This window comes from Aethalodelphis obliquidens, unplaced genomic scaffold, assembly GCF_003676395.1.
Source record: "Aethalodelphis obliquidens isolate GAN/ISIS:26980383/991018 unplaced genomic scaffold, ASM367639v1 scaffold84, whole genome shotgun sequence".
NCBI lineage: Eukaryota > Metazoa > Chordata > Mammalia > Artiodactyla > Delphinidae > Aethalodelphis > Aethalodelphis obliquidens.
The window spans coordinates 7,239,080-7,252,480 of record NW_020838028.1 but is presented as its reverse complement, the minus strand read 5'-3'; the positions used below and the strand labels follow the sequence as shown (position 1 = coordinate 7,252,480).

At 34.7% G+C, this 13,401-nt stretch overlaps 1 protein-coding gene across 2 annotated transcripts in view; it reads right to left on the bottom strand.

The window, feature by feature from the left end:
• Positions 1–11,441, bottom strand: part of ABCD2 (ATP binding cassette subfamily D member 2) — a 77,190-nt gene extending 65,749 nt beyond the window's left edge. Inside the window, exons 1-2 of one of the 2 annotated variants that reach the window (XM_027093463.1) lie at positions 10,073–11,441; positions 8,391–8,571 (exon numbers count right to left, since the gene is read on the bottom strand). In XM_027093463.1, the coding sequence (XP_026949264.1) occupies positions 8,391–8,571; positions 10,073–11,008 (1,117 nt within the window). In that variant the 5' untranslated portion in view covers positions 11,009–11,441. The remainder of the gene's footprint in view (positions 1–8,390; positions 8,572–10,072) is intronic. The other variant, XM_027093462.1, reaches the window with a different exon arrangement.
• Positions 11,442–13,401: the final 1,960 nt, after the last annotated feature.

Sequence of the window (13,401 nt, the reverse complement as noted above, 5' to 3'; positions counted from 1 at the left end):
AAACTACCTAGAGACAAAATACAATGGAAATACAATGATCCAAAACCTATGGGATGCAGCAAAAGCAGTTCTAAGAGGGAAGTTTATAGCTATACAAGCCTACCTCGGGAAACAAGAAAAATCTCAAATCAACAATCAGCTTTACACCTAAAGGAACTAGAGAAAGAACAAACAAAACCCAAAGTTAGGAGAAGGAAAGAAATCATAAAGATCAGATCAGAAATAAATGAAATAGAAACAAAGAAAACAATAGCAAAGATCAATAAAACTAAAAGCTGGTTCTTTGAGAAGATAAACACACTTGATAAATCTTTAGCCAGACTCATCAAGAAAAAGACTGAGAGGACTCAAATCAATAAAATTAGAAATGAAAAAGGAGAAATTACAATGGACACCGCAGAAATACAAAGCATCATAAGAGACTACTACAAGCAACCCTATGCCAATAAAATGGACAACATGGAAGAAATGGACAAATTCCTAGAAAGGTATAACCTTCCAAGACTGAACCAGGAAGGAACAGAAAATATGAACAGACAAATCACAAGTAATGAAACTGAAACTATGATTACAAATCTTCCAACAAATGAAAGTCCAGGACCAGATGGCTTTAAATGTGAATTCTATCAAAAATTTAGAGAAGTGCTAACAGCATCCTTCTCAAACTCTTCCAAAAATTACAGAGGAAGGAACACTCCCAATCTCATTCTATGAGGCTACCATCACCCTGATACCAAAACCAGACAGAGATACTACAAAAAGAGAAAATTACAGACCAATATCACTGATGAATATAGATGCAAAAATCCTCAAAAAAATACTAGCAAACAGAATATAAAAACACATTAAAAGGATCATACACCACTATCAAGTGAGATTTATCCCAGGAATGCAAGGAATAAACCTACCTAAGGAGGTAAAGACCTGTGCTCAGAAAACTATAAGACACTGATGAAACAAATCAAAGTGGACATATATACACTACCAAATGTAAAATAGCTAGTGGGAAGCAGCCGCATAGCACAGGGAGATCAGTTCCGTGCTTTGTGACCACCTAGAGGGGTGGGATAAGGAGGGTGGGAGGTAGACACAAGAGGGAGGAGATATGGGGATATATGTATATGTATAGATGATTCACTTTGTTATACAGCAGAAACTAACACACCATTGCAAAGCAATTACACTCTAATAAAGGTGTTAAAAAAAAGATGACACAAACAGATGGAGAGATATATCATGTTCTTGGATTGGAAGAATCAATATTGTGAAAATGACTATACTACCCAAAGCAACCTACAGATTCAATGCAATCCCTATCAAATTACCTGTGGCATTTTTCACAGAACTAGAACAAAAAATTTCACAATTTGTATGGAAATTCAAAAGATCCCCAATAGTGAAAGCAATCTTCAGAAAGAAAAACAGAGTTGGAGGAATCAGGCTCCCTGACATCAGACTGTACTTCAAAGCTACAGTAATCAAGACAATATGGTACTGGCACAAAAACAGAAATATAGATCAATGGAACAGGATAGAAAGCCCAGAGATAAAACCACGCACCTATGGTCAACTAATCTATGACAAAGGAGGCAAGGATATACAATGGAGAAAAGACTGTCTCTTTAATAAGTGGTCCTGGAAAACTGGACAGCTACATGTAAAAGAATGAAACTAGAACACTTCCTAACACCATACACAAAATTAAACTCAAAATGGATTAAAGACGTAAATGTAAGACCGGACACTCTAAAACTCTTAGAGGAAAACATAGGAAGAACACTCTTTGACATAAATCACACAAGATCTTTTTTGACCCACCTCGTAGAGTAATGGATAAAAACCAAAAATAAACAAATGAGACCTACTGAAACTTAAAAGCTTTTGCATAGCAAAGGAAACTATAAACAAGACAAAAAGACAACCCTCAGAATAGGAGAATACATTTGCAAACAAATCAATGGACAAAGGATTAATCTCCAAAATATACAAACAGCTCATGCAGCTCAATATTAAAAAAAGAAACAACCCAATCAAAAAGTGGGCACAAGACCTAAATAGACATTTCTCTAAACAAGACATAGAGATGGCCAAGAGACACATGAAAAGCTGCTCAACATCACTAATTAGAGAAATGCAAATCGAAACTACAATGAGGTATCACCACACACTGGTTAGAATGGCCATCATCAAAAAATCTACAAACAATAAATGCTGGAGAGGGTGTGGAAAAAAGGGAACCCTCTTGCACTGTTGGTGGGAATATAAATTGATATAGCTACTATGGATAATAGTATGGAGGTTCCTTAAAAAACTAAAAATAGAACTACCATACCATCCAGCAATCCCACTACTGGGCATATACCCAGAAAAAAACATAATTCAAAAAGACACATGCACCCCAGTGTTCACTGCAGCACTATTTACAATAGCCAGGTCATGGAAGCAACCTAAATGCCCATTGATAGATGAATGGATAAAGAAGATGTGGTACACATATACAATGGAATATTACTCAGCCACACAAAGGAATGAAAATGGGTCATTTGTAGAGATATGGATGGACCTAGAGACTGTCATACACAGTGAAGCAAGTCAAAAAAAGAGAAACAAATATCGTATATTAATGCATGTATGTGGAATCTAGAAAAATGGTACAGACGAACCAGTTTGCAAGGCAGAAATAGAGACACAGGTGTAGAGAACAAACGTATGAGCAACATGGGGGTTGTGGTGGGATGAATTGGGAGATTGGGATTGAAATGTATACACTGATATGTATAAAACAGATAACTAATAAGAACCTACTGTATAAAAATAAATAAATAAAATAAAATTCAAAAAAGAAATAACACTAGCACAGATGGACTGGTGTTTGGTATGGCATGGTAATTTCTATGTTGCTTTGGCAGACTATTATCTACTGGGTTTTCTCCATGCTTTCAAAATTACAAATTTGTAACAAAATTACAAATAGCTCTGGAAAGACTTCATTTGACTTATTCTACTGGTTTTTCTTTGGCAGGTAGTTTGAGAGCAGTGCAAGAGTATTTTGTCATGTACACATTAAGCAAATAACTTCTATGACAAGGCCAGATTCCTTAGTGTCAGAGATATAAATTCATGACCTAAAGCACTCGCCTATTTTGTATCCTAGGTAAACATATTTCATTTTCCTCACCAAATATTTAAAATATTTTTTCAAAAGTTCCACATTTAAGGATTTAATAGTTAACATATCTGCTCATTTTACTGCTACTTTTCATCACTGCTAATAATAAGTATGTACTGAAACAGTCACATCTGTCGCTATTTCACTGAAAAGATGAGAAAGAATTTTATAACTCAGGTTTAAGTCTATTAATTTTTAAAAGTTAAAAAAGTAGGCTATTCTTTTGTACTTTTATCCTTTGCTTTTCTAATCTGAGCTTATTTAATTTCATTTACATTTTACCTTTGTCATCTTGACAAATCTCAGCAAAAACTATAGCTTACCCTACTTCATACCATATATAAATATCAACTCTAAATAGATTGATGATATCAATGTGAAAAGAAAAACCAATAAATTTCTAAAAGATAAAATTGGAGAGTACCTTTATGACCTTGGGTTAGACAAATGTTTCTTAAACAGGACATAAAACCATTAACCACAAAGAAAATGATTCATAAATTGAACTATATTAAAATGATAACTTCTCTTGGACACTGTTAGGAGACTGAAAAAGGAAGAATCAAGTGGGAAAAGATATTTGAGATTTTGCGTGTGTGTGTCTGACAAAAGACTTATTACAGAATACATAACAGCTTTCACAAATCAATAAGAAAAAAACAGATAAGCTAATTTAAAATTAATTTTAAAAATTTTCAGCACTTCATAAGAACAGCTATCCAAATGGCCAATAAATGAATAAAAAGTGCTTAATCTTATTAGTCATCAAAGAAGTTAAAACTAAGACCACAGTAAAGTACCACTATACACTCACCATATGCCTAAGCTGAAAAAAATGCCTAAACGAAAAAGACTGACGTCAAACATTGACAAAGATGTGGAGCGACTAGAATGCTCATGCATACTATACGATACTATTTATAGAAGATTCAAAAACCAGTAAATATTAATGAATGGTCAGTAAAATAATTATCTTTGCTGTGGCATGGCAAGGGCAGGAGTAAGTGGAGTTGGGGTGGGGGGCTAATGATGAGGATAGGACTGGGAAGGGGTATGGAGGCTTCTGAGATGAAGGTAAGGTTCTATTTCTTCTGAGTTGTGATTATGTATATGTCTTAACTTTGTGACAATTGGTTGAGTGGTACACTAATGATTGTGTCTTGTTGAGATATGTGTTATACTTTAAAATCATAACTACATATATGCATAGCTACTTACAACTAAAAGTATGTCTTTGATATATATTGATAATTACTGTTATTGGTCGACAGGAGAGTAATCATATCTAAACTGACCTATAATATAACATTTTATTCGAATAATTTGACATTGGAATATGAGACATACTAATGCAGCAGGAGCTATGGATAGAATCTTGTTGCAGGTACATTTTGAGAATACAAACATCACCCATGTTACTAGGGTGATGGGTAGAATATAGTTCTATTCCTAAGAACAGTATCTCTCAGTTGCTACTTCTGATGTGCCACCTCACACTAGCAGATTACCAACACTGGCAGTGCCAGTGGCTTAGCTGCTTTCTTCCCTACTCGTTAGGTGTCTGTAATAAGGTCTGGCAGGAGGGACCTATAAGTAGCTTTCCCTGGCCTTGCCCAGAACTGCTCTTGATATAAAGAGAAGAAAAGTGGAAGTGGCCTATAACATTAAACAACTGAGATTATAGCTCCCAAGTAACTATTTTCTTCACATAATTTCAGTCTTTCTCTTAATATGAAGCAAATAAAGGGGTAATGTTCTCTATACAGATAATAGAGATGATACAAAATCAACTATTTCAATGCCTTTTTCAACCGTTTGCTCCCATGATTACTTGGTCTCAAATAAGTTAAGTCCCTTATAGAATAAGTTCTAATATAGCTAATATAGAGGCAGCATAGTGAAGGGGAAAAAAGCAAAGCACAAGGAACTACATAATGTCTTCTATCCTTAGTGCTTCCACTAACCATTTGTGTGATCTTAGGCATGCCTGGGGCTCCAGACTAGATCACCTGTAAGCTCCGCTTCTGACATGAAAATGACATGATACCATATGCAGTTTTGTAATGTGAAGTTGAATATAAACATAATCCTGTCCTTACCGCAAGATTTTACTTAAAGTTGTAGCTAGATGGTGTAACCAATCTACTCCAGAACTGTTTTTCTTTTCTCCTCTCAAACAATTTATGTAGGCTATTCCTCCTATTTGCATCTTTACCTCCAACTTCCTAATCACTTTCAAATGCCTTGCTCTTTTAACAATGATCAGGCCAGCAAACATCTACTGAGCATTTCCTATGATGCAGGCATTGCTATAAATTTTACACATGGAATTTTCCTTAATCTTCATAGCAACCCTGCTATAATTTCCCCCATCTTGGAAATGGGGAAACTGAAGCACAAAAAGGTTAAATGATTTGTCCAAAGTCACAGCCCAATAAGCAAAAGAGCCAGCATTTGAACCCAGGCAATCTGATACCAGAGCCCGCATAGTAAGAATGTAATAAATATTAACCGTTGCTTCCACCTAAATTCTTACTATTTGCCATGGACTGTTTCAAGGCACATGAAATACATTATTTATAATTTCATAACAATTCTGTAAAATATATATTATTATTCCAATAGTTAAGAAAGGAAAACTGAGGCATATAAAGTTTCTGTAACTTTCTTAAGGATGGATAACTACTAAATAGCAGAGTCAAGATTTGAACAGTGGCCTGTTTCTTCCTTTACTCTTCTCTTTCTTTCCTCTTTTCTGCTTTTTCTCCCTTTCCTCTTTGCCATCCCTCTTATTCATCCATTTTTCCCATCTATTTTTGCATTAAAATATGTACTATCATGCGCTTAATTTATCTCTAATGTAAGAGACAACTCAGGGCATAAGTATAAATTAAGATTGAACACTAGATTAGGATAGATAGTATTTAATTCCAAGACCTAAAGCCTCAAAGATAATATCATTATCTAAAAAAAAACTTAATTATTTTGTCTGAGTAAAATGATAACTTAGTGTTTTCATGTGGTATGTCATCATAAGTCAAATATATTTCATAAATACATACATACAAACATTATAAGCATACACACAGTAACCTTAGAAATTATAGAAGATATCAAGACACACTCTCTTAATATTATCATATGAATTCATTTTATTCTTCTATGAAATTCTTACATTGCTTTTCTTTTTATAAAATTTTCTTTTGAAAAGAAGCTTTAAGAATTATTTTCTTTCACTTGCATCAATGTGATTATTATCACAATTTCAATCTAAAATTTTAACGCTGTTTCTTTAATTTACTATTGTATTTTCAAGATTTGTAGGATTTATTTTAAAATATCTTATTACATCACCCACAGAAGATTGTTAGATTGTTTGCATACATTGTTTACTTCTTACTGGTCTCTGTGGGGTTAATTTGTCACCATTAATAGCTGCATTTTCTCTGTTCTATGTTGAATACTCCAGGGTTTTCTAATAAGACCGGTTCTTCCAAAGGCTAACAGAACACCACCATAATTTTGTCACTGGGGTAGTTTCTAATATACATTATACATGAAACTTTTAAAATATCCATACACTGATGGATAGATATTCACTATGAATATCTGACAATTTTGTTAAATTTCTTAGTAAAACTAATCTTAAGACAATACATTTTTGTGTTTTTTTCTCTAATACTCTTTTGAAAAAGCAATTTATTTTATTTCATTATGAAAGGATTAAATCTAAAAATACTAACAATGCCTTTTTCAATAGAAGCTTTTAAAAATGATTAAAACGAATTTTGAAAACATTAAATAAACAGATAAAATTCAGTTTTCCTAGTGGTCTAAATACACTATTAGACACTTGAGTTGCACAGTACATTTGGTATATGTATAGCACTTAACACAGGGATTGACAAATCCTACTTTACCAAAATGAACAATTTTAGGTTAAGAATGACTCAAATTTGACAGGTGTTTTTGTGAGAATTGGTAAAGCATTAAAGCACTGTTTTAAAATATTAAAGCATATGTAATTTTTTACATGTTTTTATTGGATGACTTCAAACAAATAACTATTAATACTTAGTTCTACACCAAAAATAACTGTAAAATAGTGTGAATTCTGTTACATTTTTCTTAGTGTTGCCTTTTGTTTTCTAGGCAATAATTGTCACCATGTCAATATTCTTGATACATGCTCTTGATACATTATTCTACTAAATCCTCACCACCCCACTCTGAAGTAGCCTTTCTGATTCTCATTTTACAGATGAGGAAACTGAGGTTTAGACAGTTTAATTAACATGACTAAAAGGACACAGACAGAAAGAGGGAAAGCAAAGACTTGAGCAAAGCTCTGTCTCACCACAAAGTCCATGTTTTTGTCTAGCTCTTTCAACACTAAGACCAATTTTGGTCAAGTGGTTTTTAAAGAGGAGGGGGAATATTTTACTTTGGAAAAAGAGAGGAAAATGCTGCTTCTTTAATTAATCCCCTTTTGTCCTGCCAATTAAGACCCAAACTCCCATCTCAAGTATTACATAACATTTTAATATTGTCCTCCTTGTCTTTATCTTTCTTAGTTGTTCCAAAGGATGAAAAATGTTGATTAAAAAAAACACTGGGACAGTGGTAGGATAGAATTAGACCCCTGAAACTTGACAATCCCTATCCCCACAATACCACCAAATAGGAGGTTTTCTATATTACCTACAAGTAGAGGAGACCTTGTTCCATGGCATGAAGCTCTCCCTGAAACAGTATTATTAGTTGTCTTATGTAGTCAACCAACTATTCAAATCACAAATCAGGGCAAATCTAGTTATAGAATATTTATAGACTAAATGCATGCTATGTGCAGAACTGAAATTTACAACACATGGGGAGACTTTCTATTATCCTCCTTTTGAAGGTATTAATTTGTGTTGAGTTGAACTGTAAACTAGAGAATCATTCTATATTAGGCAGTATAATTAAAATTGCTCAAGATCATCTCCCAAAAACACTACATCAGAGGTTTCTGAAATATCACAGAACTGGAAAGGTCTTTTGAGTCACTTCTTTCATATTGCTGGTCTTATTACTGGATGTTGCAAAGTCTGCCATTGTTTCTGACCATTAAGGACTATAGAATGATGACTACACAATTCACTGACATAACTCCAGCAGTGACACCTTAAAGAGAAATAATCAGAAACATATATTTAATATTAAGCATAAATGCCATTACCACCATCTGCAAAGCCAGTTGCAGTGATAATAGGTAGAGCCACCATAATTAGTCCACTGCTGCTCCAAACATACTTCATCAAGAACTGCTCTATCATAATGTACCACAAACGTTTGGATAAAATGAGGTTCATCTGATTTGCTAAAGCTTTGTAACTTTTCTGGAGTTGCTTCATTTCTACCTATGGAGACAAAAAGAGATAAGAATTAACCTAGTATGAACTATAAAAATAAATAACGTATGTTTGAGGACTTTCTTTAAAGATAATTACATATTATTTTGTTTTACTTAGTATACTATTATCTGTGATTCTAACAACCAATAAATACAGATTAATGTCAGAATTAGTCATTACTTAGTTGTAATCACACCTGTATTATTTTTTAAATGTCGATATTCAGTAAATATAATGTTAAATATAAATATATACAAGTGATTTATACTTATGTTTTCAAATTTATATGTATAAGATGTTAAAATTAAATGATATTCCATAAGATATGAATAAACAGTTAGAACCTTATCCTTTTTGATTATAGCAAAAATATCTGAAAATAAACACATGACATGTTTATGTGTAATTAGACTCCACTTTTGAATTAACTCAATTTACTGGGTTTTGTCTTAAATGCAAGAAGCCTACAACATGCTATAATTTATATCACTGAGCTCAGTGATTCAAGAATGACATAAATATGATTACTACAACATATAAGCCAATTTTCAAGTGGGAATAGAAGTCCTAAATTTGCTTTAAATTTTCTTCTTCAGATTGGTACTACTATAAAATTTCTTTTTTTGTTGTTATTGATGATGTTTCAAAATTAAATAATTCTGCTTTTTAATTATAATACCATTTCAACTTTAGAATAACTTACTATTTCATTTGCAAGGTCATTTGTATTAAGATTTCAGATGCATCACCTTAAAAAGTCTTTAATGTACTGCAAGTTTATGTAATCAGGTTAACTATTTAAGGGACCTGCTTAATGTTGAAAATCTTTAATATTTAAAAATAACATTCTGGAGCTCCTTTTTTCCTCTTCATCTCTAATCTTAGCTTTTCCCTCTAAGCTAGACAAAATTTCATTTCACCACCTTTTTTAATTTGTGTCAAAACATGGTACTGAACATTAAGAGTAATGGAAATGCCATTTGTAAGCCACTCTCCTGCACTTCTTAGAACTGAGGAACTCCATCATGGACCAGGCATGCAAAACTGTCACACCTGTCTTTCATATGAAAGCACTTTTTTTTTCTCTTGATAAACAAACAATACCATCCTAAATTTTCCATCTCAGTGGAAGTATGTTTACTTAGTTTCTAAACATATATTTTCTTCAATGTTCTAGGACCATCTACTTAGGATTTCAGTTTTAAGAAAATGCTTTAGAGATAATTCTGAGCATATTTGGATAACTGAGACTAAGTAGACTGTTTTAGAATGCTGAAAATGTTATTTTCATGAAACTTTAGAAAAGTTTGCACTCTACATATAATTCTTTAACAGCTTGTGATTAAAAAGGGTAATGAAGCATATATTTTAATACAGGTTTGAATGTCATAAGAATCTAAAACCCTAAAGAAGTGGGTCCATCAACAGTACAACAGATGGTATCTAGCACTGCAGTGGCAGCTTGAACAGTCTCACATTTCACCCGTCACCTTAATTTCTTTCTTACCTTATGTCCTCTGTAGAAGGCAATTTCTTCAACATTGGCTATAATTCTGGAGTGCACATACCGCAAATAGCCTTTCCTATGAGCTTCTTCAGCCACCAATTTACCAAATTTGGGAGAGCAGGCTTTTAACACTTTAGCAGTGGCATATACCACAAGCCCTGCTAAAAGGGTGGGCCCAATTGGGCTTGCTCCTCTGGATGTAGCAGTCTTGATGAGCGTATAGGAAGTCAGGATTACATCTAAAATAGGTTTGGTCAGATTGGAATACAAGTGAGCCACAGATTGAGAGAACATCATAATATCCTCAGTAAGAGACTGGTCAGGGTTTGCCAGCCTCCCATCCATATTGATCACCTTATAATAAGTCTGATTTGTAAAATAGGTTTCATAGGCATGGTCGACTAGGCGAGTTCTGAAGGCCAAGGCCAATTTGCCCTCTAGGTACCTTATTGCACTGTTGACAAAGGTGGCAGGGATGGCAATCATAAGCCACTTGATTAATTTGATGATGAAAGTCCGAGGCTTCTTTTCCACAATGCTTTTCACGATTTTTCCATCCAAACCAGCTACATAGATAGACAGAAAGGTTCTTGAGATTAGAGCTACCGAGTGGAGGCAGAGCCATCCTGTCTCAGTGGTCACAAGTTTAGGGAAGAGAATTTTCCGAAGTTCTAGTAGCTGTTTGAAAAAATCTGCATTCACTCCAGGCGAAGGTTTTTTACAAGTGGCCTCGGTGCAATGCAGTATTTCTCTATTCTCTGCAGCCGGGTAAGCTTCTTTTTTCTTCCAGTGGCCAGATTGCTTTAAACGCTTGCCAATGATGGGACAGAGGGTTTTCAGAGCATATGCTGCAGCCACCACGCAGGCAGCCCTTTTAGCAGTCCTCGATCTGGTCCATTTCACTCGATCAGCTGCTGCATTTAGCATATGTATCATTTTCCCAGTTACCCAAACCGGCTTCAGAAAGAATTGGTTTTAAAAGATCATGCTCCCCGGGAATCCCAAGCAAATGTTTCAGAAAGTTCTATAGCGTTCCATACTCTGCAGCGTTTCTCCTCTTCTGTTTTTTGTTTTTATTTTTTAAGATTTTGTTCTGTGACATGCAGCACAGCTCAGACTCCACTGCGTCTAGTGAGGATGATTCCCTCAGAAGCTCAAGCTGCACCAAGCAGCCCCAAGCTCCTCCCTCTCAGGCCCCTCATTGGCTGTAGGGGCGACGGGACCCCTGGAATCCTCGCCGCTTTCCTTTGAACCTTGAAAATGAAGAGAGAGCAAAACGAATTACATCCTTAAACAGTTCAGAGAGTTAAATGTCTATTTTTGGAGAGGTCGAATCAGGGCAGCTGCTGGCGACAAAACCTGCCCTAGCGACTGAGCATGCTCAGCGTCACTTAGAAACCCACAGAAGTTTCAGAAAATACATCACTTCTCTAAGGTTTCAGCAGATACCACAGAGGAAGAGCAAAAAGAAAGGGAGATTTCTAAGAGCTTAAAAACGAATGAGGGAGGAGGAACTGGGGAGATGAGGGAAGAGAGACAAGAGGATCAACATATAATGAAAAGAGTATGGAATGAATCTGAAAGGGAGAGAGATGAAAGTGACAAATGGGAGGGGCACTGGAAAAAAACAAAGTATCAAGTACTTGGATCTGTTTTTCTGCACTCCTCCCTCCCCCATTAATTTTTTTTTTCCGTCTCTTTAATTTCACATGAAGTCCCAGAACCTATCAGACAAGTTGAGCCTATTTTTTGGTAAATAAATAGGAGATAAGTCTTCTGTATAATAGAAAATAATTCTTTGCTATGCGTCCATTCCAAAGTTTACTTGTCCTTATAATGAAAATCTTCCAGCCCCATAACTGCTATTTTTAGCAATAGAGATCTGATGCATTGGTGATTATTTACAAGGTGACTATTAAATAAATGAGAGCAGTGTTTCACTTCTACCACCCCCTTGGGTCCTTTAGAGTTGTTACTTAGAGGTATGTTACTTTATAATCAAAAGTTAACCATTTGGGAATCAAACAGGAGTTAGATGGTAGAAATAGCTTCTCCAGGATCTTACCTCATTTTGCAAGAGTTTTTGACTTTTGTAAGCTTTTGCTTTGTTTAGGTTTACAGATAATCTACTGGCTACTTCCCATTTCCATTTTGATTATTTGATAAAAATCAAAAGTGTTTTAAAAAATTCTCTACATCCCTAATGGAGAACTTAGCTGCTAAACAGTCAAGCAAAATTTTGATATTTTTAAAAATGTAAAAGGCATGTTTTTAGGCAAAGATGAGTTATTCTCAAAAATGCAAAAACATTTTTGTTTCTCCACTGCCCCTGTTCCCCCATACACAACATACACACACATATCTAGTCAGTTGGAAGCCTGGGAAGATATGCATTAAACTAGAACAGAGGTTGGCAAATTACAACCCAACCAGTGGGCCACATTTGTCCCACCACCTATTTTTATATAGCCCATGAGCTAAGAATAGTTTTTATATTTAAAAAATGGCTGAAAATATATCAAAAGAAGAATAATATTTTGTGACATGTGAAAATTATATGAAATTTTTATACCAGGGTCCATAAATGAAGTTTTATTGGAACATAGCCATACCCACTTATTTACTTATTGTTTTTCAAGCCACGCCCATTTATTTACTTCTTGGCTTTCAAGCCACAGTGGCAGAACTGGGTAGATGAAATAGAGCCCAGAGTATTCATTATCTGGCCCTCTAGAGAAGTTTGCCAAACCCTGTGCTAGAATATAAAACTTGCCTCAGTGTTGTGATCTTCATTATTCAGTTTATGGTGAATAAAGAACTATCCTCACTTTTATTAGTAACCGTATTTTTAAACTTTCCAAACTCCTCCTTTTCCAGGTACCTATATGAGTTCCAAGAATCATCACAGATCTCTTTTCATTTGTTTGCATTCAATTCAGCAGATTTACTAATACATGAGTAGCAAATTCATGCAAGGTTCTTTGATAGCTGGCCATATTAGCACAGTAATCTATCATTCCATTAAGACTTTCTAAGTCTGTACATAGAGATCATAGTGTCATAGTGATTATTTTCAAAAAATTTTTTGTTCCTAATCTCATGCTTTTCATGTGTCAAAATAAGGCTGCCTTACATTTATAAATTTTAATTCTTTATGTCACATCTCCTGACTATGATAGGACATGTGGAGGGTCAGGATAAACTTAACTGGGAGTGATAGGAGGATGTTCAGCTGGCAGAACATGATACACAGAGGGATGCATGGGTCAGAAAGCAGCTGGCAGTCAAGGGAAGTGGCCTGCATCACTGGCATAGGACAACAAGATCAG